Source organism: Simochromis diagramma, unplaced genomic scaffold, assembly GCF_900408965.1.
Source record: "Simochromis diagramma unplaced genomic scaffold, fSimDia1.1 OVJJ01000822.1, whole genome shotgun sequence".
NCBI lineage: Eukaryota > Metazoa > Chordata > Actinopteri > Cichliformes > Cichlidae > Simochromis > Simochromis diagramma.
The window spans coordinates 818313-845164 of NW_024387520.1; the positions used below are offsets into that span (position 1 = coordinate 818313).

The following is a 26852-nucleotide window of genomic DNA, read 5'->3' on the forward strand; positions in this document are numbered from 1 at the left end:
GAAAAGTGGCTGAGTGAACATTGACTGAGTCACGGGTTGGCTGCCCTCTTTATTAGTCAGCCAACAATGGCACAGGCCTCCACTCTGCTTTGAGCATACAGCTCCCTGTGCACGGGAAGAGACAACTGGCAGCCCTGCTTTATTAGGTTCAGCAGAGTCAACTTCTGACAATATCCACCTAAAAAAGAACAAAACAAGGGGGGAGGGGAAAAAAAAGAAGGCCTCCTGGGGTGGAGAGGAAGCATGGGAAACAGGAAGAGGGAGTTTGGATAAATGCACCAAGTAGTTAGAGCCAGATAAGACCTTGCAGTTGGAGAGGGATTAAAAATGGAAAAGTTTTTAATTTTTTTTTTTCATGGAAATGGAAAAGTGGAGCAGCTATTTATAGGAAACCAGAGAAAAGGCTGTAAGTGTGGAAAATAGTCTTGGTTAAGGAACAGGATCGAGGCTCGATAGTTGGGGGGGAGAGAAATAAGTTCTCCTCACAGCTTAAGCAAAACAATCTCTTATCAAGGCTGCACGTATTATTTTTCAGGGTATGCTCTTCATTGTGCATGTTCATTGTGTGTGTGTGTGTGCTTTGCATAGGAATCTGGTGAGGCTTTAGGACCTTGAGGTTTGCACTGCAAAGGACACCTCTTCCTCCTCCACCACCACCGCCTCCACCGCAGAAGGCTGTTTACGAAGTAAGCTGAGAGCTCGTCTTGACAAAAACAAGGGCTGGGACTGCAGCAAGAGGGGCAGTGTGTCTGAATCCAGCACAGGCTCGTCCTCCATCGGAAACACTTTGTATATATTGAAATATATATATATATATATACATTTTTGGTGTAGAGGGAAAATGCTGTCTGTGAAATCAGCCCGTCAGCTCTGCAAAGTGTTTTTCTCTTTGCACGTTGTTTTCCTGAGCGTGGCTCTGGTGGAGAGCAGGGCATCAAATGGAGACCAAAAAGGTAAACTTGTGCTTTATAGACTGATTTTTATGTATGTGTGTGTTGAATTCCTCTTTCTTTTTTTGTTTTTCTAAAAGCTGTGCTCCGAGTGAATGTTTATATTATTTTTCTATCCTTTCGTTTTCTTTGCACAAATAAGTTCATGTCTTGCGCTCACTTGTTGTTTTGCTGTTTCGCTCAGACTGCGTGAGATCCCATGGTGTGGACTACAGAGGAGAACAACAGAACTCCTCCTCAGGTCTGAGCTGCCTAATCTGGACCAATACTACAAGGGACTATGATGTTACAATCCATCCAGATTCAGAAAAAGGTACAAAAATATATTAGATCTAATGCCCCCCTTAAAATGAAGTCAGATTTGAAATGTCACAGATGTTATTGGGCACAACAGTTTCCGTGCTGGATAACAAACAGCATGGAACATCTTGGCTGAGGTGCTGACATGGCAAAATCAGAGGAAAGGCTGTGAAATACAATAAAAGATGTGAATTTTCAGCATCTGTGCCTGTTGATGGTGTTAAGTGGCCTATTTTATGCACCAGTTACTCTTTTCCTTTGTTTGTGCTCATACCAGGCCGTTCATTGTACTGTGATGAAGTAGTGTTAATGATTAATGAATCCACACAGTGGGGACAGACACGTAGAGATTGGCCTTTATTTCTACAAGGTATCGGTATCAGACACATGCTATTTTTTTTTTTTTTATCATTCCTCCCGTAGGTGTTGGAGATCACAATTACTGCCGAAACCCAGACGCCTCTGAGAGGCCTTGGTGCTACATTGCTGGCCCAGATGGAGCAATTCAGAGAGAATCCTGTGCACTTGAGACATGCAAAGGTTGGTAAACCCTATACACAGCGGTAATTATTAATACTATACGAGTTGTATGCACAGTACAACTGCCATTTGCACAACAAATTCGACATTTGTAGAAACATGGCCAAAAATAAGCTGCACTGTCTGGCCTTGCAGTAGAAATGGTTTTTTTTTGTTGTTGTTTTTTTTTTGCTAATAATGATGTTTTCTAGCTTCTCAGCTTGAGGTAAAACTTATTAGTCAATGCAAAAAGTGTGCAGCCAAGTTGGAAACTCTTATCACTTAAAAAACAAAGTTTCCATCTGGCACATGTCTAAAACTTGTTCCAGTCTCATTGCAGATGGATCAGTGATGACTTGCTTTTAAGAGTGTAGTAGGTCAGCTGGTCGCTGTTAAGTTACTCTGAGGAATCTCGCGTGACCTTTGTCTCCGTCTCTTCTGGGGAGCTAACAAAAGTCATACAATAACAAAGCACCAGCGCACGCCTCTCAAACTTCTGTTTGGGGAAAGTCGTTGACCACGCCCAGCACCAAGCTTATTGGCACAGAGGAGAGGTTTTTCCCACGGAGACAGCAGCTAATTGGCTGAATCAGTTTATGACTTCCTGCCCTTTAACTGGGGCAGAGTTGATAAACAAGTTCTGTGGAGGAAACGGGGAACAAAAGATTTAAAGAGCAGAGGTTGTCATCTGTTGGAGTGGCAGTTGGCTGTGCTGGGCTTGTTTGTGTCTGCTACATTGGAAAAAAACAACCCAAAAGGCACGTGCTCGTCAGTCCCCTATTGATTTACATCCCAACAGTTTGTTGAGAAAAATCTCAGAGCTTTCGTCATGCCACAACATTACCGCTGTTTTTGCGTCAGCGGTAATGTTGTTGGACCAGCAGTAATTGGACACCACATGGTCCAGACGATGCACTTCTGGTCAAATTGAAGTATCGCCACACACTAAAGAATAAAACTATATATTAGGTTTTAAAAGCATAAATACATATTCTTGGGTTAGGGTTGCCAAAGTGAACTACTTCATGTAAAAGTAGAGATAAAAGGTAGGAAATGGAAAAACTCCAGGTTCAGAGACTGCCTCTGATCATCTGGTCAGTCTCCAGAGTTCAGACCCAGAGTGTTTTACTACACAGACATGCTGCTGTAGTCTGTGCAGGATGTTCATTGGAATTGCCTTTTCAAACATGCAATGACTTCACATTCTGGAATGGCAGCATATGTTTCTCCAAAACGACTGTTACTACTTTTACATTACACATCACTGTGCAATGTTTAGCATTAATAGTGCCTTCACAGATTAGCAAGCATCCTCAGTATACTAAAAAGTTTTTTATGGCCAAAAAACCAACCTATTACTTCTGTTATATGGCAAAACATGACTTGGGGAAAGACCACTAAAAGGTTGTTTTGCTGTATGTTTAGAACAAACCTCTTCCGTACCAGCAAAGACTGAATCCCTCAGCACAAAAGCAACCACTCCCTCCACAGAGAGCGCTCAGCCAGCCAAAGCTTCGCGGGGAGATGTTCCAGCTCTGCAGCCAGTGATGGGGATCAGCCAGCGAGTTCATACAGGCCCAAAAAAGAAGAAGGACCTTGGCGCTATTGGTATGCTGTGCTTTTTTGTACTTTAAAAACATGTATGATGCTGGCATTGTGCACAAACCTGCAGCTTGAATACGTTTTAATTATAAATTACACAGTTTAGTTTTTAAAGGAGCTGAAAGTCTTTCTTATATATCTGTATCTTCTGTTTTAACCATTTTCCTCTTCTCCTTTTGTTTTTCAGGATATGTCCTTGCTATCATCATGATGGGGATTATAATCGTCCTTGGAGTGGGCATCACAGTGGGCTACTTCTATAAGAGGTGAGCATCTTACTCACAGCAAGCCAGCTGGTTCAGTATCAGAGGGATTTGTGTGCATGAGGATGTTCAGGATTGTCTGTTCATGGATGGTGAGCTACTTAGATGTGAGATAAAGCCAAAATGCGATCCTTCAGAGTTGCATCGTCCAGTTTAAACCGGCTTGTAGTGTTTTTGATAGCTTTGAAAGGTGGAGGAGGAATACCGGAATGATTCATTCACACGACATCACGTGTCATCGGCGTACTCTTAAGTTTAGGCCATCGACTATTAAACAGATTCCCTACCGATGGTCTCTGTTGTTCTTCTCAGAAGCAAGGCAGCAGTTTTATGAGCTTTCTCACAAAAACCACAACAGAACATGAGGGCAAACGTGGCATGAAATGAAATGCCTGCAGTTTATTTTAAGCAGGAGGGGCTGAATAGGACAGGAAGCGTACAGTTATGTAACGTGCAAAACGTTAGCCCCGATGTTACGAAAGAGGGGACTCGGGTTCCCTTTGGCAAACACAAAATGCCCTCCCGGATCTGTGTTGGGCTGTCCTATCTGATTAGCGCTGCTCCGTCCTCGTTTTCTATTATTAGGAAGTGATTACTAATAAGGAGGAGAAGCATATTATGTCAAAGGGTTTATAAGTGGCCTCAGCATACAGTGGCAGCATCACCACCAGTAATGGGTTTGATGAGTGGGAGACATGCTTACATTCTTTGCAATTCGCTGTCCTTGACTGACTCTGCATTATCTTATGCCACCTAAAAGAAGAGCTGAGGAAAGATTTCACCCCAGACTTCTCCAGGCAAAGATTGCACACTATATCCCAGTGGAAACAGCCTGCAGTGGGAATAGATAGCTTATTGACAAGGAAACCGATCCCCTCGAGGCTTCCCTTCTACCCCAAACACCATCCATTTGGATTACCTCCAGGAGTGCACTGATTCATTTTGTAGCATTAAGTACAAGTAATCTTTTTTTACATCTCGTGTATCGCTAACCCTCTGGTCCTGAAAAAGAAATGGAAATTTGTGAAAAGTCTAAAGACTTTGTGGTGATATAAAGTGTTTCAAGGCAGAGCAAAGACAGCACAGGAGCAGGCAGATAGGCGTATATTGGCCTGTTTTGGCTTCAGATCAGCAGAAGGTCACCTCGTGCTGCTTCCCGTCGCTGCATTGCCTTGGAGTAGATAAACTCCCTGCCAGCTTGTGAGTTCTGGGTTCCTCTGGCCATCTGTCCCACTGCTGACAATGCAGCGCTTCATGTAACAGGCTGTGTTATCTACGTACAGTATGCTCTCTGAAGACCGTTATCGTGAATATGCTGCTTGTGTGACGCCCAGAAATACAGTGTGTAGGATCAGCGACAAGGCTTCTGAGTGCATGCGAATGATAGATATTTTCATGATGCTGAAAACAAAACAAGACTTGACTGTGATTGGTTGTTTGCATGATAGCTAAGAGTTAAAAGGGAGAGTGAACAAATGCTACTGTTAATTAACAAAAATCCATTTAGAAAAATCAGTTATTGCAGATTCATCTTTTGAGGGTTAACTATATATAAAGAGATATCATAACCGATCTATGTTTTGTGTTTGCCTTCAGGGGTCGGGACCTGAAGAAGCAGCACGAGCAGCGGGTCTATGAGCGTGAGATGCAGAGGATCACCCTGCCCCTGTCGGCTTTCTCCAATCCCACCTGTGAGCTTGTAGATGAAAACACCATTGTTATCACAGCAGAGCATGAGACCACTCCCGTGCAGGACGACGCGGATGGCGGAGACCCTCTCATGGCCCAGCAAGCCGGTACCCCTGGAGCATGAGCGGGCATCTAGTTCCTGATGATTTTTCTTTTCTTTTATGGACCAAAGCACTCCCATCTCCCTGTTTCTCCTTTCCACCTCCCTGAGTAATGTCTATTTTAAAGGAGCAGGGGGCAGTGTTGTCTCCGGAGACTTGAACTGAATGAAGCTTTGTCCTTTCTGTATTTGTTCTTAACACGTGAGGCACAAACAAGATAAGTTCACACACAGTGGACACAGCCTTAACAACTAGAAACCCATTACAGTGGATCTGTTGTTAATGAGCACGTCTGGAGGTCTTTAATGTTCATATCTGATACTTTTGATAGCCAAGAGAATAAGGGCTATTCTCTTAAATAACAATAAGAATATCAAGTCAGTGTTTATAATAATATGTAATGACACCAGTGTGTAAAGAGGTGTTGTTTGGAACGGGGAAAATGTTCATAACCTTTTGCTTTTCAAGGGAGGTTTGATTATGTGATGGATATCTGGTTTATTTTGATTTGTAGTGACCTGCTGGCTGTGCTGGCGGGGAGGCACAGACAAGAAACCTGTGCGCACAAAGACCGCTTTTTCTTGCGTGCACACTTGTGATACAGATGTGGTCCAAAAATAGTCTCCCTCTTGAGACAGGATGAGGGAGTGTGAGGTAAGACAGGCCCACTAAAGACAAGGGAAGGTCTATAACTCAAAAAACTGCCTTAGCATGATACTTCTGAATGTATTTCCTTTATAATGTTCCTGGAGATTTGTTTTTCGTGTTCAGCCGACGGGTAAATTTGATTTGAAAACATCGATGGTGGTCCCGGGAAGACGTGAAAAAGAAGACTTGCTATTTTTTTTTTCACAGGTTAAGGAGTGACAGGAAATTTTCCAGAGTCTTCTCAGGATGAACGAGAGACAGTAGTTAGACGAAATAGCACTGCCGCAACACAGACCAGACGCGTTTAGAAAAAATAAAATAAACATAAAAATCTGTCTTTGCAGGGCAGTGTAGCTGAAGAGGTCTAGATTAGATTGACACTTTTGAGGTGTGCACTGCGATGCTTTAGAGTTGACACAGGAATGGAGTAGATAGTAGAAACAGTCCAAAGTTTAGGTGTTCACATAAAAACACTCGAGAACATGATTGCATGTGTATGGTTGCCTGTTGTACGTTTCCCCTTCTGAGGCTTTTATTGTGTCTTAAAAAAACAGGACTAAAATGACTGCTTGAGAATGATTAAAAACGTTAGACATCATCAAGATTTTGCAATGGTAGTTTTCACTGCGTTACTATGTTGTTTGTTATGATCCAATCACTCCAGAGCGTCTTGTTTTGTGATTATTGCTGGATCCGTATCACTGGTAATGTTTAGTTACTGCTGCTCCGTTATTTTAAGTGTCTGTGCACTGGCTGCGATCATTGTTTATAGTAGCAGTGTGTTTAAAATACTTTTGTTCAGCGTTTGGATTTAGAACTTGTATTTTTATGAATGCAGATTTTCACTGCCGAGACTGAAATAAATAAAAAAGCTAAAAGTACAACTTATAAGGTGTGTTGGACTCACTATATTCTTTCTTACATTTATTGCAATAAAGTAAACAATACAATAGAGCTGATTTGTTCAAAGGAAGGAAGTTTTTGTGCACTGGCTCCCCCTGCTGGCAGTTCTTAAACACAACACTGAGGCTTAGGTTTAGCTGACTGTTTATAGGACAAAATCAGTTAAACATCAGAAAACTTAAACCTTTGTGGATCCATTCCACCTGCTCTGGTACAAATGAAAAGGGACAACACGTGCACTGAAAGGGAACAATCTTGCAGGTGGTAACGGAATCTAAATCCTTCACGTGAGGAGCACAACAGGAGTCTTACAAAATGACCTCCAGCTGGCTGATGATGTGTATGTTTCTGACCAAACTGTCAGAAACAGACTCCATGAGGACCTGGTGTTCTTTAGTGGGACCTGTACTCACAGGTCAGCACCATGCACGTGGATTGACAACTGCCAGAGATCACGCAACAGCCATGAGTAGGAGTACCAGTGGCAGATCTTAAAACTAAAGACCTAAGTTGACAATAATGAGCTTATTAAACTACATTTCTGAGACAAAAAATAAATAAAATAAAATACTGATGGCCACCAGTATCCCTCAGCCCTAAGTAGATTCATGTATGGTAAATGAAAATCCCAGGAGACTGCCATCTTGAGTCACTGCATTCACAAGATTTTTTAGATAACTTAACCTCTGACCTTGCCTTTGAGGTCACAGCTGCACCTATGTATGAATTTGAAAATCATACATCGCCTCATTCTCGAGTTGTTGCATTCACAAACTTAGGCGCCCCGTGTTGTCGCTCTTCAGAGCGTTTGATGCCATGCACCTGATTAATGATAATTAAAAATGCAACTTTCAGAAGGTTTATTTATGAAACACTACATTAATATAAATAATAGTGGTTACAGCTGGTTGTCAGTACCCTGAATGATGATAGCAAAAAAGGCCAAAATGTCATTCGCTGACGAAATGTCTAAAATATACAAATCTAGAAGTCCCATTAAAAAAAGAAGAAAAAAAACAAGACGTCAAATTAGTGCTACAATATGTACATAATTATATACAGTGGAGAAAATATCCAGTCCTGTACAAAGGCAGTTTTTTTCTTTTTCCAAACAGTCAGCTCTTGCATGATTATGTCCGACAATCATTATTAACAGTCCTAAACTGCAAAAGAGCTTTTGTCCCGTTTTTTTTCCCCCGACAGAAATAAAACATCTGCACGGTGTTCGTTCAACATTTTGGTAAAATAATTAAAATAATTAAGCTAGAAAGTACACAGATCCATGGTCAAAAATGAGATGAGTGATGCTTGGAATAAACATAATCTGAACATTTCTTTGCCATCATGTGTGAATTCTCAGCAGCAGCGGTGTGTTTTGCTTTCTTTGCTGCCCAAGGTCACACCTATTTTTTTTTTTTTTTTTTGTCCTGCCTTGTTTATTTGAGCATGCCAATGAGCTAGACTGTCAAGGATCTTTGTTTTCTTTGCCGCTGAAGTGAAGTGACTCCTCTGTTGGGCAAGGACCGATCTGTGCATTCCACACACAGCAACAACAACTCCAGAGCCAAAAGAAACCCGACAGAAAATAAAACTGTTGTCACGTGGGAGCATAAAGTCCTCCGCCTTAGAAAGAAAGAGTCTTTCCCTCTGCCAGGGAGGACATTTTTCTTTTGTCTTTATACAGAGTGAACAATCTTCTTTGTAATGAGTGGCACAGGAGGAATTAGTAAACACTTGTAATTCTGAAATGTTTTTGCACCATCTTTGCAGTTCACTGGTATTCACAGGGTTAAAGTCCCAAAAACACAGATTGATCCAGCTACCTCAGGTTATCCAGTTTTAATACGGCTCGGGTTCAATACAAGTTTCCTCTTTTTACACATCCACAGTGCAGCAGGTCAGAGGTGTCACTAAAGTAAATACAGACAGAACAGGTAGAAGTCCTAGGTGCCATTGTCTGTCGTGCTCGAGCAATCTGGAGAGGCTGCCACTGGGGTTAACGACTGATCGGAGCTCTGGTTTGGAGAGCCGTCTTTAGGCCAATAAAGTCGACTCAGGCTCTGATGCAGTTCTTCCAGTTCGGCTGGCAGGGGGATTCCCAGCTCCTGATTGAGAGACAGAGCTGCAAACCAGTCCTCAAGCTTCTGAAAAGGTGGACTGAGGAATAAAAAAGGGAGAAAAAGGAATGGTCAACGAGGGCACAGAGAGGGGTTTGAGGCTAAAACCAGACTGACAAGGTTGAGAGAAAACATGAGGAAGCAATCTGGTAGCAGAGGCGTGTCTCTCAGCGAGCAGGTTGAGATGGCATCTGAAAGGGTTTTTGTTTCACTCCTCCTCCTACAACCAGTTTCATTAAAAGGCCGCATACCGTCTCGAGTGAAGGCAGATACAGTTCTCATATGGCCACATCTCTTGACTCTTTCAGGTTATTAAGAACTTTACCTTACCGGTCAGCAACTCTGCAGAACATTAACTTTTGATAACAAGTTAAATGAAATCTGTAATACATTAAAACAAAAGCTGTGGCTCACCGGTTGTCTGGTGTGAGGTCACAGCAGGCTACAGCCAATGGAAAGAAGGCTGGTGTGCAGTCTTCAGGGAGAAACTTCTCCACAAACTTGCCAACATTTAGGCCAAAGTCCAAAGTCCTGGGGAGGCACTCAGGGTCCGCGTAGACTTGTCCAATGATCTGAATCACAGTAAGGAGGATAAACATTAGGCAATCAGATAGTGATGTGCATACAATGCTTTCACACATAAATGCATCAGTGCTTACTTTGAAAGGCTTAATTGCATGCAAGGTCTGTCATCTAACCCCAAAATGTGCTCGTTAAGCCATTACTTTGAGTAAACCGAGTAAAAATCAGCGTCTTACCTCGCAGAGAACAATTCCAAAGGAGAAAATGTCCACCTTCTCATCGTAACGTTTACCTGAAATAACAGATAAATAAATGTAATTACAAAATGGGTACAAATTAAGCTCTCATTCCTGTTTTTTCCCCCTTTTTAATGTCCACTCACCATTTAGCATCTCTGGAGCCATCCAGTAAGGATTCCCCACAACGGTGTACCGCTTCTTTCGATCAATCCGTCTATAACGCTTCTTATTGGTAGGTTTTTCAGGTGGAGGTTTAACTTTCTCTTCTACTATGAGTCGGGACAGTCCGAAATCAGCAACGACTACAGTGTTGTCCTGTTGAATGATTACAAGCGAGGGTTTTACTTCTCTAGTTACCCAGGATAGGAGAGAACAGGGTTTATAATGCCAAGAAATCCCAAATATGTTTAATGCTCTTTGGTCTTCTTTTGGAGTCTGCTAAGTTTTAATGTATCTTACAACCCAGCTTTTGCTCATTCTTGAAATAAAAACCATTCACACTTCACCATGTTTAACTGCTTCTAAGATGAAATGCCACCTACCAGTTTAACCAGACAGTTGTGAGTATTTAGGTCTCTGTGGATGATGCTCATTGAGTGGAGGTAGGCCTAAAAACGAAAAGGGGAAAGTGATGTCAAGTAAACACAGAGAATCCCAAGTAAATTCAAAAATAAATGATTCATTTGCTCAAATCTTCTAAACGCGGATTTCATCAGATCTTTACAAGATGAATAAAAGGGTTGCATTTTGTCACGGCATGCGGTTGATCTACAGCTATGTTAAGCATTTTGTTACACAGTAGCTTAATGGTTATAGTTTTTCAACTTCATTTTTTCTTTGAATTCATTAGTTTCATTCTCCGTCTCATTTGTGGCACTTAATATCTAATAGATGTGGACGTTTGAACACATACAGTCAGGTGACAGTAGCAGCTAGTAAGCTCTTTGCAGGAGGCCAACTCACCATGCCAGACGCGATACCCTTTGCAAAGCTCACCCTCTGCTCCCATGGAAACGGGTCCTGTTAGTCAGGAAAAAGAAAAAGCAATGAGACAAACAGAAGCTCTCTGAGAGACCATAACAGCGTTAAATATAATGATTTTACACCAAGTAGGAGACAGCTATATTAAATGAAATTAGACCTTTATGAAATAAACTAAATCTAAAATTGTCCTCCCCCACATGCTTTAAGCCTCATTAGGGACAAAGCACCCTCACTCTCCTCAGTGGGGTGTGTGCTGAATAGGCGTTGGCAGTAGGGGGGGGGAGGAGCGGAGCGCGACTGCTTCAAGTTTCACCTGAGAACACTTTCTATAACTTTTCTCACTCCACGTGCCGGTCAGTTGATACGCAACCCAGCCAATTATAGAGTCCAGAGCCCTGTATCAGTGCAGAGTTTACTCCAGGTCACCACCCTCCCTCCCCTCCCTACATAACCCCTGCCACTGTTTTTCTGCTTCACTATGGGTGAGGAGTGTTTCAGCTTTTTAGACTCACCATGTCTCTGATGAAATCCTTCAGCGTGCCGCCCTCAATAAACTCAGTAATCAAATTGAGCCTTTTGTCTTTGTACAGCACGCCGATAAACTTCAGAACGTGGGGATGGTCAAGGCTTCGCATTACTTTGACCTGAAGATTAGATGTGTGACAGAAAAAAAAAGAAAAAAGCTCCAGATTATTATAAGCAGATGATCCCAAATTGATTTACACCAGAGTCTGTGGGATAAAAAGCACTGAATAAAATACAAGTCAAGCTAATGCGTTTCCACAAGACACTGGCAACAACAACAAATACAAAGAGTTAACTACTGGGTCATGTGCCGTGCCTTTAGTGGTGTGTATTAATAAACAGCTCCATACAGAGACAGTGGACTCTGCTTTGTCTGTGACTAATCAGAGGCTCCTGCTGCAGATTACCAACCTCTTTAAGGAACGTTTTCTGGGTCTCCTCATCACACCGGATCAGCTCCTTCATCACCATCACCTCGCCTGTGGCTTTATGAGTCACCTGCGACAGAAGGAACACATGAATTACATGAAGTTCACAAAACTTGCTCGATGGCAGGAGTAAAAGAGTAAAGGACCCACCTTGATCGCCTGTCCAAAAAATCCTTTTCCTAAGACCTCTCCGTGTATGAGATCACATGGACGAAAAATGCGGTGAGAGCAGCTAGTGGAGGATCTCAAGGACTCCGAGCGCCCGATGTCTCGTGTAATAAATGGATGGTCTTTAGGAGAAGTTGGTCCCGGTGACTTGCATATACTGTTACTGCGCCTGAAACACAACATAGCTCATTAATGATAACTCGCATCCCTGATCTCTTCTTCATTACAGACTCCAAAATATGGAAGTTGCATGCTTGTTGGTTGTTGTAACATACCTTAAAGACCTCCTTTTCAGTGTGCCATCGTCAACCACATCTGTCCTCTCCAGCACCGTGTCAGATGGTGAGGACATGCGCATGCGGGAGGTGGCTGGGACTCCTAGCCGGTTCCCTGGTGATTCCAGCCTTAGCCGGTCCAAACGATGCCTGACTGGGTCATACTCTATTAGAAGGTGCAGCGTGTGACTGGTACGGTGAATAAGATCATCCACCTGGTTAGAAAAAAAAAAAATTATACACACACATATACATATATACATATATATATATATATATATATATATATATATTTATTAACTAGGGTTAATGGATTTTCCACAATTACACTATTTGCAGGCTTTTTAACAACAAATCCCACAATTACTTCCTGTAAACTATCATCCTTCACCTTTAGGATGATTTGATGGCAATGTAATAAAACTTCCTAAACAACACTGCAAAAATAAATAAATACCAGTATAATTTATAACTATATTCAAAACTGATGCTTAAAAGCATCAGTCAAAGATCCCTGGTTCAACGTCAATTGTTTAAGTCTGGTATTTGCTTATCCAAATGACAACTGATGGTGAAATCTGAGGTGCAGTCATAGTTTTTGTACTGGCTCAGCCTGTGTGACGCAAGTCCAGCACTGTAGGTGGTAACACTCCCACCACATAAACTGCAGGACGTGTGACATGCATGCTGACAGCAGTGACCAAGTTACTGTGATCAGAGTGTCTAGATATGCTTACGTTTAAAGGGAACAACCATCCCAGTGTTGAGCACCATGTGCTTTGAGGAAGAAGGAAACTAAAAGCCCAGTTCATGCAATGTTATAATAGTGTCTCTGTTCACCCTTTGACACAGCAGAGTCTTACAGGTAAAGATGACCAGCTAATGGTACGAGTAAAGTAAGAAGCTAAATCAAGTTCTGTGAGTTAGTCTTCATTCAACAGCAGCAAACTATTCATAAGCTCATGATGATGTCAGTTACTTCATGTTGGGCAACAACATGAGTTTCCTTTTATTGTGTATTTCTTTTCATTAATGCATTATTTTATTTTTCTGGTGAAATTCTGTTCTGATATTTTCGTTATCTTTAACGATAACAAAAATATTAAAAAGGAACCAACCAGTCGAACACAAAAACGCTGAGATCGTGGGAATGAGCCTATAAGTGCAGTCATTACACACCTTTGTCTCCCAGCTTATGTAAAAACGATCGAGGAATGGGAAGAATGTCAAAAATCAAATGTGCAGCGATTGTATAACAACATTGCTATGCAAAAGTGCACTCAAGGAATTGCATTAACGATGAAACTAATTGGCTTTGGCTGAATGACTTCACTTATGACTCCATAAGTATCAGAGATAATATGTAAGCCCACCTCCTGCTCCATCAATGTCGCCACAGGAAGGCCATTGATCTCCAGAATCCTGTCTCCAACATGGATGGCATTTCGAACCTCTGGACTAATAAGCATTCCTCTGACCCTGAAAAACAGCAGCAGCATGAGTAAGTGAGGACTATGAAATAAATGTGCTGGTTTAAAAACAGCCGGTCCTGTCTGCCCACCAGGACACCAGGACTCGAGAAACTCCCATATATTATTAATCTGTCAATAAGTACTTTTTTTTTCAGTGGCTTATTTACACACACCTGCTATTTAGTCAACCTATAATCAACGTTACGTAAAGCATTACTCATGCTGTTCCCACAGAGCCTCGAGGACAGGCATGGAGTCAGACATCACGAGGTCCCACTTACTCTTTGACCTGAACACTCGCTGAGCCATTGACATCCCTCAGCACTGACACAGAGAGGCCTCTCTTCCCATTGGCTGCAGAAGGCATCGAGATGAGGGTCACCGTGTGGGGCAGGGAGTCCAGGACCGAGTCGTACGAGCGTTTTTCCAACATGGGTGTGAGAACCTCCTGCTTGTAGCACTTTCCGCTGTTCACACCAGGAGAATGCAGAAGCACATTTTATTAAAGTTTGGTTCAGAGGGCACAGAGTAACAGGAAGTCATGCAGAAGTGACCAACTAATCGTGAGCAAACATACTTGAGGGTGAACATTAACTTTTTAAGACATTCCTGGCATTGGCCAGTACAATTAAATGTAAGACGTTCTAGAAAAAGAGGGGACAAGGATTTTTAATTAAAGGACTATAAAACTGAATCACAGCAGAAGAACCACATGAAATGTCCAGGGTTGAAAAACACATAAGATCAAGTTTAGTTTAGACCAACCAAGTGTTGCAACCTAAAGTAAAATCTAGTCTTTGCTCAACAGGTCTTTTTGCTTTATTATCAATATTGCACCAATTTAATATCAGTGCCATAGAGTTACAGAAACAAGCTTTAGTGTATCGGCTGCTTTATCCATTTTTGCGATAACTCACTGGATATAAAAATTCAAACACTGCATTCTGGGTAAATTTTTAAGTCTCATATCATCATGTGGGACAGGCAGCTGACCAAAAAGAGGTACAGTATATGACTCCAAGCTGTGACTACTCCTGGATCAAAGCAATTTTCCAATATAGTCAAGTTTTAACACTCGTGAGTGTAGCTTATGGCTGTTAAATAGAAGTTTAGATATGGCACACTGATGAAACCGCATCAGGCATGAGTGAAGTTATGCTGTGGTTTTTCTTAGATTTATAGTGTACATATTATTTTATGTACACTAATTACCCATGTGTGATCAATAAAATACCCATTATCTATATCTGTGTATCCGAGTGCTTAGGAATGCTGGGAAAATGATTGTTAATTAAAAAACTTAAAATACTCTAAACATGAAAGTAAAAATGTATCTGGCTTCACTAAATACTCTAAAGACACTATAAAAATAAAATCAGTTCACTCTGGTGGCGTTAGCTGGAAGCACCTGGCTAATTTTTCATGGGACGGCTGTCGGAGTGGTGTATAAATGAGTTTACAACCTTTACTTAAAGACTATGAAAATCAGCCTACATACCAAGACATGTACGTTAAGGCCCTACAATTGCTACTCTAAGCAGTTCTCAACAAACAGCTTTAAAGAAATCCAGTGCAGGTGACTTACCAATACAGTTTTGACCTCTCGACTAAAGCGTAGGTGTCCCGGTCTTCAATGACCACCTTGCAGCTCAAGCAAACAAAACACTCAGGATGGTACTTATGTTCTCCAGCCACCTGGAAGCAGAAACAAACGGGCTAGTTCTCCATTCAGAAGTAATGCGACGAGCCTGCTGTCTTGTTCTGTTGTGCTTTGCTGGTGAGCTGTGAGCTGCGTGTTGTTTTCTGCCCTCCTCCCTCCCACCGTGAGCGGTGACATAGCCGTAACACCTGCTTCACTCTCAGCCTGTCTGGAATCTGCTATGACATCACCCTCTGGGGATCTGACACACTCGTCTTACTGGCTTTCTCCCTTTCAATGGTCTGAAACTTTCAGCTGCTTCTCACCGACACTGCCTGAGTATCAGTCATCGATTTCCCTTTCTGACATGCATGCAGGACTTCAGTTTCATCACACTGTTTTCATCCCTTTCATGCAAGATGAGATCATGTCTACCCTTTGCAAACAAGTAAAATGTTGATTTCAGGATTATTTATGTAATTAAATAGGCAATAGACAAAGTTTTGGTTTTAACTTGTGATGAAATACAAGTCGATTGCACAAAAATGCCTGGGCTTAAAGTGTTTGCCTAGCAATCTTGCACACATTGGACAGTTTTGTCTACAACCAGGTACAAAAATGAAGGCTTGATTGTGAAACCAAAACAGGAAGAGGATGGCGCTTTTGTTTTCCCGCTAGTTGAAATAGTGGACCTGGGAACAATGGGAGTAAGTGCTGAAACTGTACCCAACAAGAAAAAACAGGAGGAGGCGGCGAGGAGGATAAAGTGAAAGCGATTGAAAGTTAATGGGGGGGGGATCAGTGGGACTTGAGAGGGTTTAAAGATTACATTCACCTGGTATTGTTAGACCAGACCGCTAATTATCAAAACCTGCCCAATACAACCATGTGTTTCAGGCCCTGTCCACATGTGGATGGGTATTTTGTTTTATGCATTTTGGCCTTAAAACGGTCGTTGTGAATGGACTAAGTCACTGAAAAAGGAGAATTAAAAAAAAATCTTCCAGGATAAAGATTTAGAGAAACTGATTTTCTGTGTTTACAAGTGGACAATAAAAGCAACCTCAGAACCGTGCACCTTTAACCCCTTTTTTCTGCCATCAGCCTGTGTGCCGTGTTCTTATTTGTCACTTCTGATTGGAGAACATTTCTAGAAATTTAGGGTTATATCATCATCTCTTGTTTCGACATGCTCCTGATGTGGCCTCTTTGTGTGGACAGATTTTTCAAAACAGTGCTAGAATGGACGGGATTTTAGATTTCAATATTAATGCTTTCAAGCTGTGAGCAGAGCTTGGTAGCGGTGGGGGTACTCCTAGTGCTGGTCCCAAGCCCGGATAAATGGAGAGAGTTGCGTCAGGAATGGTATACGGCATAAAATGTTTGCCAGATCAAACATATCGGACCCTGCCAGGGCTTGGTTTAACTATGGATGTAATGAAGGCGGCCATGCAGAGGGTTGGTGTGACAGAGGAAGATAATCTGCTATGGTGACCTTTAAAGGGAGCACCAGCAGAAGAGCAGCAACTCATTTTCTCACCGTTTTGGAATAGAAAAAATAAATCAAAAGCTTTGATATTTGTTTGTCTTTGATGCAAACAAAAGTCCTAAAACTATGGATTAGTTATCTCAGCTATTTGCAATGAGCACATGGGGAGTTGCTCAGTATTTTTCCCACATTATTGCCACAGCTCTGAGTCAGAAACTTCGTGCTGTGAAAGGATTCCCTGCTGCTGCAGAGAGATTAAAGTGATGTCAGCCAAATCATTGTGACATATCAGGAGTCTGTCAGTACCTCCCTGCCTTTAAGCCAGGAACAGAAAATCCACCAGTGACTAAGAGCAGCCACAAACCTGCCTGAGGCTCAGACAGCAGTGCGGAGCAGTAAAAACTTGGCAAAGCCAGATCAAAGTGAGGGACAATTAACGGTGACCCCGCTGTGGGCAGAAAAATATGACAGTGGAAAACAAAAGCGGGATTGCATAAACTGATCATAAACATGGTGCTCTGAATTCCAAAAACATCTCCAAAGAATCAATGAACTAACAATCAGCTGGACCAGGACAGAAACAATAGTGTTCTGGACTTGAATACTTAACAAGCAGCAGCGCTGCATGACCCTCCTCCGCTGATGGACCACAATGATTTTCTTTCTGGCTGAGAGGCTCCGGTGCCAGCTATGCCCTGCCAAAAACACTTGGCTTTGCTGGCTGATGAAGCAGAATGCCAGAACCAAATAGAGGACTCCATTATGTGTGTTGCTTGGTGGCAAAAAGAAAAACTTGAGCCTGGCTCCATGCTAGAGAAGTGACCCCATTTGTGGCCACCTCAGTTTTAGGTTTTTGATTTGTAGATATTAAAAAAAATCGATGCTGCCTGACATTTGGGTTAAATTTAGTGGATGTCAGTTTCTTTACTTTGATCAACTTGCCTTTATATTTTTTATTAATTACATTTTCTCTTTGTGGAGAAACAAACCCCAAAAAGCAGGCGCATTTGTTCTTTATACCATCAGTACGGATCATAATGTGAGTGGCAGAGTGTGGCATGCATTAACAGAGAACTGTGGAGAAGTTCTGCACTGAGAGGGAACATAATGGGGCCTCAAGGGGGGGAAAGTAATTCACAAGTAAAGTCTAGACCGCATTCTGCTAAGTCCAGCAGCAGCCCATGTGAAGTATCACTCATCTGTAAATGTAATAACTGCCACAAAAAAACACTGCCCCCTGCCTTTTAACGCACGGTAATCTGGAGCAGTAAGCAGAAACAGGAACAGAGCGTACTAACATGGTCTGTGGGCTTTCTGGCATTATTTAAGTAGGCAGGGAAAAGGTTGGCAACTGGTGTTATAAGATCATGGCAAGACAGACGCTGAAAGCCAGGCAATCACATGCAAACAGCAGTGGTCAAACAGTCTCGACCCAGTGTTGAGAGTCTCCAAAAGAAAAAACAAAACGTACCAGACGCGCAAAGAGCAAAAAAACCGATCTGGCGGGTTGTAATTCTCATTCTACACCAGAGTATGGATAACTCTGTTATGTTCAAGTCTTTAACACAAGAGGGCTGAGTGCCAGGCCAGGTCAGCGTGTCATGTAAGCATTAAAAGAAGCCCAGCCAATGTTGTGTAAAAACTTCTATTGGATTTACAAGACACAACCCCCTCCCAAAAAAAAAAAACATGCAACCTGATCGCACCTTTAATTGCATCCTGACTGCCTGAGATGTGCATCTATTTCACATACCACACCCAAGCTTACATGTGCTGTCTCAGCCAAAAGCAACTAACAATGTTATCTAAATGTTTTTACAGGCCATAGAGTGCTTGGAGATGTAAAATTAGTGGAGTCTGGGCTGATTAGGTGTTGGCTCAGATTCCAGTGTCTTTGAGCGACAGCTTAAAAAAAGAAAAACAAAAGACCCTCCATACAATGGAGTAAAAGAATGAAAGCAGCAGACTTACCATCGCAGGTCCAGTCATGAGCAGAGAGCAACCATGACAGAGCTCTCCAAACTTTTCCCAGTAGTGATTGCGACAGTACAGCTTGCCGTCCTTCTCATAGTACCAGTTAGTCAGGTGGTCACAGCACACAGAACATCTAAGGAGACAGAAAAAAAACCAACACTCAGGGTTACAGAGGCAGAACAAAAGATTTCAGAATGGATTTTGAAATGTGAAGCAGATGTCTATGATGACATGAAGGCGCTCAGAGTCTCAAAAGCCTGTTTGACTGCATGGATGTTGGATGTACAACACATGTGAGACACAGCAGGGGAAAAGCCAGCCAAAGATGCTGATAGAGAATACTGACTGTGCACAAAAGCAGCCAAGCATTTACATAATAAAGACCCAGATTTTCCAATATTTCTAATGTTTCTTATCTTAACTTCAGCATCCGCAATATCTCTTAAAAAAAAGGTGTGTTTTTTGAACAGTTTCTCATGCACAATGTAGAAAACAAACCAAAAAACCAAATCCAAACTGCCCTAAATTCTCATCCAGTAAACCACCTGTGAGGTCAGGGCAGCCACACATACCTAGAGTTGCAACGTGGCCAGTCAGCCAGTGAAATCTGCCCCCTCAATGATGCTGCTGACTTTAAAACCTTTACTCTGTGGTGATAACGCCATGTGGACTGTCACTAATGGACAGTTTCTTGCAAAAATATTGACGTTTTTAAATCAGAAGTTTAATCAGTTGCAAACGTGCTACAAGTGACTTTGATGTCTACAAGTTAAAAATGAATCAAAAATAAGCAAACACGGATAAATAAAATCAGTTTTGCTTGTTAATCTAGCAGTTTTTAAAATTTCAAGAAACATAAAGAATGAAAACTTTGGACTTTTGTTTGTACGTGCTGCGTCCTGTGAAACGTCCATTAACTCTGTTGCACTTGGCAGACCCTCCTCACTCTGCCTTTGTAATCAAGGGTCAACGTCTGGAACTGAAAAATTCAGCGAATGCAGAAGTAGCAAAAACTGCAACTCCTCAAGTAGCCAAAAAGGGTGACAAAAACTTCACAGCTTTGAAAATCATATTAGGGGCTGAACTTTCTATAACTCATCCATGGATATAATTCAGTTATCTGTTATCAGCATCATCTAGACCTTCGAAATCAGAATCAGAATATTTTATTAATCCCTGAGGAAATTATGTGGTCATTGGATTGAACCTCTTCATTGTGTGTGCTATTGGAGCTTTTTAAATGGATTATCTGACTAATGATATGGCTTGCTGCGTGCTCGCTGGCTCATTCTAGAAGCTTGTGCTCCTGCTTGGCGAGTAAGATTACATTAATCCACTGCTTAGAACTAATAAGCTGATAGGTGTGTCTGTGTTGCACCCACACAATTTATAAATGCAGCATGTGAACCACGTTTGCTGAATCGCACTCCACCCTTCAACTGTATAAAGGTAACAGCTGGCTTAAAAAAAACAAACAAAAACATGGCTACAGCTTAGCTTCAAAATGTGGAGTCCAAAAACGAAGGGTGACACCACAGTGCCATATCAGTGTTTTATACCATTTATACTTGATGATGTACCAAAAAATATTAACGGATCTCAGTGTAATTTTTGATTAATCAATGAATGTCTCAAGAATATGGAACTCTTTTTTCAAAAACTGTCTTTAAAATAAAATAAATGAGTAAAAGCATCACACGAGAAAAGCTGTAACAAGAATTCTGATCGCTTTGCCAATCGTCAATTCCACACATATAACATGCCTTGTTTTACAAGGTGTACAACAGTACGAATACCTTGTAGCTGATATGCCCTGGGGCTTGCACTGTTAGAGAGGCAGGGATCACAAAAGTAACTAACTAAATAAAAATGCTCCAGTTTTGAAGAAGCAGATGTTGGATTTGGGAGAACCTTTCTTACTTGATGACTGCGCAGTGCCTGTATAGCTGCCAAGTCCTTATTCAGTGCTTAATGGGATTCAGGACCACAACCTATAAGCAGGCTCAAGATAAGACTCTACAGAGGCAAAGTCCTCAAATTATCCAGTTGGGCTATAATACAGCTTTTGATTACAGTTCATTTTCTTAGGTAGGTCATATTAAATACTAACAAGTCATGCCGTTAGCCACATTAGCTCAGAAACCCATCCTGGGGTTTAGGATTTCTGAGTGTCTCTCATTGTACTTCTCTTCCTTCAACAGTGTAACAAAGCGTGATAGTAAAAGCTAGCACTACTATTATAAATAGTGCCGACTGCTGCTCCTGTTAAATGACTAGCTGCTAATCGAAACTGATATTTGGCAGAGGTAAGAGGACGTTAATGCCTGAGACTGAGACAAAATGTTCAGAGTGAAGAATGCTGAAGTTACCAGCAGACTGGGAAGCACCTGCAGGCACTGAGCGCTCCTTGAACAAGCTGCACTGGTTATGCAAAAATGATGGCAGCAGATTTAACTGCCAGGGCCCGAACCAGGATGAGCCACTTTATGAGAGATCGGATTACTGAAGCCTCTGGAGCCACTTTTGCCCGACTTTGCAAATGATTCCTCAAGCTTTTTTTCCCCCCTCTCCACCTTGGTTACACATTCATCTGAAGAAGAATCCTGATGTCTTGGTGATGACAAGTAGACAAATGAGTCACAGTGAAAAAGAGACGTCAGGACAGTCGACTATTTGCACTTGAACAGGAAAGAAAAAGCTGTTCACTGCATTGATTTATCTTGAACTTATGCACAAAACTAACAGCAGATGTGAGATAATATACTGGCTGCGTAGAGGAACGTCTATAATATTAAACAGTCAACTACTTTCAGTTTAGAGTGCTTCCCAGCATGATTATTTTGCCAGTTAGGTGAAAAGCATCAGATTCTCGATGAAGACAAAAACATTATTTTAAATGCTTATCGTACGCATTTTTATTCTTTTGGTGCTGGCTCCAGTCTTCAGCTGAGACCTGCGTATCACGTTGTTCTCTCCACTGTAGGTATAGTTCATCCAGGATTATTGACTTTGGCACAGACTCCAGATATTTCAGAGTTTTCTGGCATTACTTAAGAAGGAGCTGTCCTTTGGAGGAAAGACCACATGTTTGTGTCTGTGCTGCAGAGAGAAAAGTGGAGAATGAGGGAACAGCTGGCTCTGAGGCAGAGAGGACGTGACATGAAACAGATCCATATTTGTGTCAGGAAACAAACCTTTTTCCTCTGACATGAAAGCAACATAAAAGAAAAGGACACAAGATACAGCCCGGTGTATCACACTGTGCTGTGATGAGGAGTAACAGAGCAGAACAATTATCCTGAAGTCAAGATTGCATGAGTAATGCTTGCTAAGCTGCTGTGGCCACAACTGCACTAAAAGGCCAAACATCTGATGTCTGGGTGTGACGCAATATTACACAAATTTGGCATTTTCATTAAATGATTAATAGCGTTATCAAACATCATTAGGAGTGGGAGAAAATACAGATGCTGCATTATATTATTATTGACTCGTTTCTGCTGCAATATAATTACAGTGCCAACTTTTAATATTTTGCCCGGTCTTAAAGCTTTTTCCCGTGAAATAACGCACCATAATCACAAAGCTGAAATCATCTCAAACTGGTCTCTTAAACATCACAATGAGTTCATTGTACTCAAATGGCCTCCACAATCTCCAGATCTCACCCTGATAGAGCACCCTTGGGATGTGGTGGAACGGGAGAGTCACATCATGGATGTGCAGCTGAGAAATCTGCAGCAACAGCGTGATGCTATCACATCAGTGTGGATTATAATCTCTGAAGAATTTTCCAGGACCTTGATGAATCTATGCCATGAAGACTTAAGGCAGTTATGAACACAAAAGCAGGTCCAACCTATTACTGACAAGATGTACCTAATAAAGTGACTAAGTTATAAATAAATAAATAAATAAATAAATAAATACAGGCCACTATACATGTTTGATTGTTGTAGCACCCAGACATTGCCATCAGCCTGAAACATTCAGTATTTGTCAAACTGTAGCACACAGACAAGTAATGTCAGCACAGCACCAACAACGGCTGGAGGTATCAACACTCTCATTGTCCCTTCAGCTAGATACAATAGTTACAAATAAGAAAAAAAAGAAGGTGTATTTCTTCAAAAATACTGAATGTACAACATACTGTGTGTCTCGGTGGAGGAGAGAAAACAAACATACAAAGAAAAAATTGTTCTGAACAAAAAGCATTCATATACAAAATTGTATGGTATTGTACATTTTGTTCCTTTTACCATCTACATTAAGTAATGGAAGTGAGCTTATAAAAACACCTAAATTCCTCGTATACATGGTGCTGAATGGGCGTGTGCACTTAACTCAGGTGGTTACAGTCACGTTTGGCTGCACAAACACTACACAGTAAACATTACTTGTTTCCTTAAATATGCATTGCCGTTGGAGTCCTTTGTTAAAGTGTGGCAGTAATGATAGAAATAGACACTGAGATGATCTTTTACATGTGGCCTTGAAAGCCTGACAAAGGCGTATTTCACTGTGTGCAACAGCATCAGCACCAACAAGTTCACCACAGCTCCTTTAAGTCCTCAAAGTTGTGAAATTGGGCCTCCATCAGACCCGTTTATCCTGGACACACCCCACAACTGCTCGGCTGGACTCAGATATGGAGAATTTGGAGGCCAAGTCAACACCTTCAACTTTTATTATGCCAATAGAGGACACAGCCATCAGGAGAAGTACTTGCAATGCTGCTTGTACCCTAAGTAACCTCCACAAGAAGGACATAAGACTTTCCACATTTTCCAAAGCATCCTTTACAGCCTCCACTGGCTGGCCTGCTTCCAACAGCACATCCAGATGGAATGTCTTCACAGGTAGGCTAAATGAGGCGCAAACATCCACTCATCCACATCTTCTAAATAATGCTCGTGTGCACCCGGTGCTCTGTAAAGGTGTACATAAGCAGCAGGCTTTTTGGGGGGTTGTTTTCCTTGAAAGCAAAACAATTGTTGAATTTCACTGAATTTAAAGTCTATAATGCACATATAAGTATGAGGCGACACCAAAATGTAAATGAAGGCATAAAAGAAAAATAGTAGCGTTGTACAAATCTAGCTGTGGCTTCTATTTTTGGTTACACAACTCTCCCCAGTATGGGAAAGACTCTATTTTTAACCATAGAAAAAAATGCAATAAGATCTGCAGTTATGCAGGTGGAAAGCAGTGAACAAGATAGGAAATAGTTTTGTCTAAAAAAAAAAAAAAAGCCAACAACACAAAGGCTTCTGTAGTGTTTGAGACACAGAGCTCACATCTCTGATTCGCCGTCTAGGAATGCAGAACGCTGCAGAGCTGAACGTGCCATTACCTATAGGCCTGAATAACACTGCCAGGTTTACTGGAACAAGAGTGACGCCGCCTCACAAGAATGTTACAAAAAGTGGAGGTATACGGAGGGCAGAGGGGCAGCATGTTGACAATAGAGAATGGGAACACCACAGGGTATCACATCTGCAAGGACATTTTTATTTTTGTTTGCTTAACGAGTTATGTCTTGCAAAGAATGTGAGCGACGATGGCATCAGCTTACAATGGTGCTTAGAAAAAAAACAAAACAAACACCCAAGCAAAATATTTCATATATGCAGAAACTTTAAAGAAGGGAAGTTATTAGACAAAGAAATAACCAGGAATTCCAAAAATGTGAAAAGGTATAAAAGAACAAAGGGAGGGAGAGCATCAAGGGTGAGTAACGCAGCTGCGTCAGGAACCTTGCTGCTGAGATAAATAGGCTTTGTGTGTTATTGAGAAGTGTGTGCTTTAAAAGAGTGAAATCAAAGGTTGTGCAAGGACACGGCCACATACATACTGGCTTAAAAGTCCCTTTTTTTCCAGCTGTAAGATTCAGTCAACCTAGAAAATATTAAATGCGTTCTATTTTTAGTGCCAGAGGAACCCTGATCCACTCCCAAACACCAAACACATTTTTGGGTGTACTTGTGTGTGTTAGGTGCGCCTTCTCAGTCAGAGATAGAGTGAGTGAGGGAAAAAAAAACATTCACTAATGAGCAATATTTCACAGATTCAGTCAGCCAGCTTTGGCTGATCAGTTTTATAATGTTAGTTAAATACGACCCAGCAAATGCAACTGTGATCCCGCAGTAAGCTGAAATACCGCATGTCATTCCTGTTAAACAACCTGAGCTTCCTTATTTAACACGGAGGAAAAAAACAACAACCTTCAACTGATCTCCATGGGGAAAAATCCTCTGTGTGTTATATAATATTGGCATGTGCAGTATGTTGGCATCAAACTGCAGGTTTACTGCTGCACACAAAAATATGGTCAGTGACCTGTACGAACCAGAGAGCTCACATCATCTCCACGGCGGCAATCATTAAGCTTAAGAGCAGAAGGGGCAAAGTTCTCCTGGGGAGGCGATCTGTCAGCTGGGACTGCCGAATGACATTCTACATAGTACATTTTGTGCACAAAAACAATGGAGAACAGTTGAAAACAGACACGAGTCTGTGTTTAGGCGACAGAACAGAAAATTCTGGGATTATCCACAGGTCCATTTGTAAGTAGATCCAAACAGAGTAAACTACAAACACACACACAAAATCAATCACACAAACAACTGTCTGTGTCAGCGCGAGCTAACACCTCCTTCTTATACACAAACAGTCTCCAGTCATCGGAGTATGAGTGACAAAACTGTGCTCATGACAGTAATGAGGGTCCTTAAAATCAGGGTCTGCAGCCACTTACTTGAAGCAGGCGTTGTGCCAAGTGTCCTGGAGGACTTTCATTTGAAACGAGTCTTGAATCTTTCCTCTACAGCCCACACAGTAACACTTATCTGCAAAGAAAGAAACGAGCCTCCCATGTAAATAGGTGTAGCGCAGAAACCTCTTGTGAAAATTGCAATACTGGTTTAACTGGGATCTGGATTTGAGCGAGCGAACAATCGCGCCGCTGCGCTCGGTCTCCAAAAAGCCCAGTTTTTAAAGATAAAAACATTGCGTGAGCTGAGCGCTTCAGACAGAGAGATGGTGCTCTTTTACATCACTGCAATGTAGCATCACTTCAATGTAAAGGTACAGTGTGAAATACCACTTTACCTCCTGGTTCCTCCATCTACTCCGCGAGAGTGTCGTCGATATTCAGGTCCCTTTTTTTGTTTTTTCACTAACTCCTCATACTGAAGAGGAGAGCTGTCATGAGTCGCTTCACGCTTTCGTTCTTCCCCGTCCGAGATTCCCACCTCTAAACACAGCAGGAAGAAAACACAAACGCCTTTTAATCCTCCACAGAGAGAGAGAGAGAGAAAGCAGTGAGCTGAGACCTCCTGGACGGAGCTGTTCTCTCGCCGCTGGCAGGATGACTGACGTAATGCAGTGCTCACATTCCTGTACGGAGAGCGGAAAGGCCAAACCTCCGCACCTGGAAGAAGGAGAAAACTGAGATTTGGCCCCAAACGCGAAAGAAAAAACAGTGGCGCCATCTACTGCCAATATCACCGCACTACACAACGATTTGCTATGTGGTTGCTAGGCTTTTGTGGATAGAAATGAAACGTTATTGTATGTTATTGTCGCGACATAAAAACGATGGGATGCTTTCAAAGTGTTGACGTCATAATATATTAAGGATAATATAATCATCAGATCTTATTGCATTCTTAAAGCAATAGAGTAAGTACAGTACAATAAGACGCAAGACAAGTGTCTTTCCTGAAGTTCTACAGTTGTATCAAAGAAATCTCTGTTTTAAAATTTCATTTAATTCTTTTAAAATGTTATAAAAGATAAATGACTGCTATATCATCAGTAAGGGTTTGCTTTACAATTTGTGTTTTGCACTTTTCCTATTTAAATGCAAAACACGGGATTAACTGTAGGAACAAGTCAGCCTTTAAAGTGCTTCTAAATTGTTTTATTTCTGTTATATAGCCAAGGCTCACTGATAATACTGGGCTGGGCAAAACAATAATTTCACTGCAGCATCTGAAATCAGTAGGCATCATCTCTTTAAAACCATTTCAACACAGGCA

General features: G+C 41.6%; 2 protein-coding genes across 2 annotated transcripts; one reads left to right on the forward strand and one right to left on the reverse strand.

The window, feature by feature from the left end:
- Positions 1-233: 233 nt before the first annotated feature.
- On the forward strand, positions 234-6960 carry pik3ip1 (phosphoinositide-3-kinase interacting protein 1). The gene is made up of 7 exons (XM_040019627.1): positions 234-406; positions 589-953; positions 1135-1263; positions 1674-1790; positions 3195-3377; positions 3559-3637; positions 5231-6960. Exons 2-7 carry the CDS (start codon positions 842-844, stop codon positions 5445-5447), a joined length of 837 nt encoding a protein of 278 aa, XP_039875561.1. The 5' UTR covers positions 234-406; positions 589-841; the 3' UTR covers positions 5448-6960.
- An 859-nt stretch (positions 6961-7819) lies between these two features.
- limk2 (LIM domain kinase 2) lies at positions 7820-26196 on the reverse strand. The gene is made up of 16 exons (XM_040019625.1): positions 25921-26196; positions 25568-25658; positions 18805-18940; positions 15291-15400; positions 13987-14172; positions 13607-13712; positions 12234-12448; positions 11941-12127; positions 11774-11860; positions 11350-11481; positions 10817-10873; positions 10396-10461; positions 9997-10168; positions 9851-9906; positions 9507-9664; positions 7820-9132 (listed from the first exon to the last, which is right to left on the reverse strand). Exons 1-16 carry the CDS (start codon positions 25934-25936, stop codon positions 8919-8921), a joined length of 1989 nt encoding a protein of 662 aa, XP_039875559.1. The 5' UTR covers positions 25937-26196; the 3' UTR covers positions 7820-8918.
- Positions 26197-26852: the final 656 nt, after the last annotated feature.

What these genes read in the sequence shown, in the direction of transcription:
- limk2 (XM_040019625.1), bottom strand. An exon ending in CGACATTGATGGAGCAGGAG is followed by an intron (nt 12,449 to 13,606) that starts GTGGGCTTACAT and finishes TTTTCTAACCAG; the next exon opens with GTGGATGATCTTATTCACCG. An exon ending in GGCTCCAGAGATGCTAAATG is followed by an intron (nt 9,907 to 9,996) that starts GTGAGTGGACAT and finishes CTGTTATTTCAG; the next exon opens with GTAAACGTTACGATGAGAAG.
- pik3ip1 (XM_040019627.1), top strand. Translation starts at nt 842, where the DNA reads ATGCTGTCTGTGAAATCAGCCCGTCAGCTCTGCAAAGTGTTTTTCTCT. An exon ending in CCATCCAGATTCAGAAAAAG is followed by an intron (nt 1,264 to 1,673) that starts GTACAAAAATAT and finishes TTCCTCCCGTAG; the next exon opens with GTGTTGGAGATCACAATTAC. An exon ending in GTGGGCTACTTCTATAAGAG is followed by an intron (nt 3,638 to 5,230) that starts GTGAGCATCTTA and finishes GTTTGCCTTCAG; the next exon opens with GGGTCGGGACCTGAAGAAGC.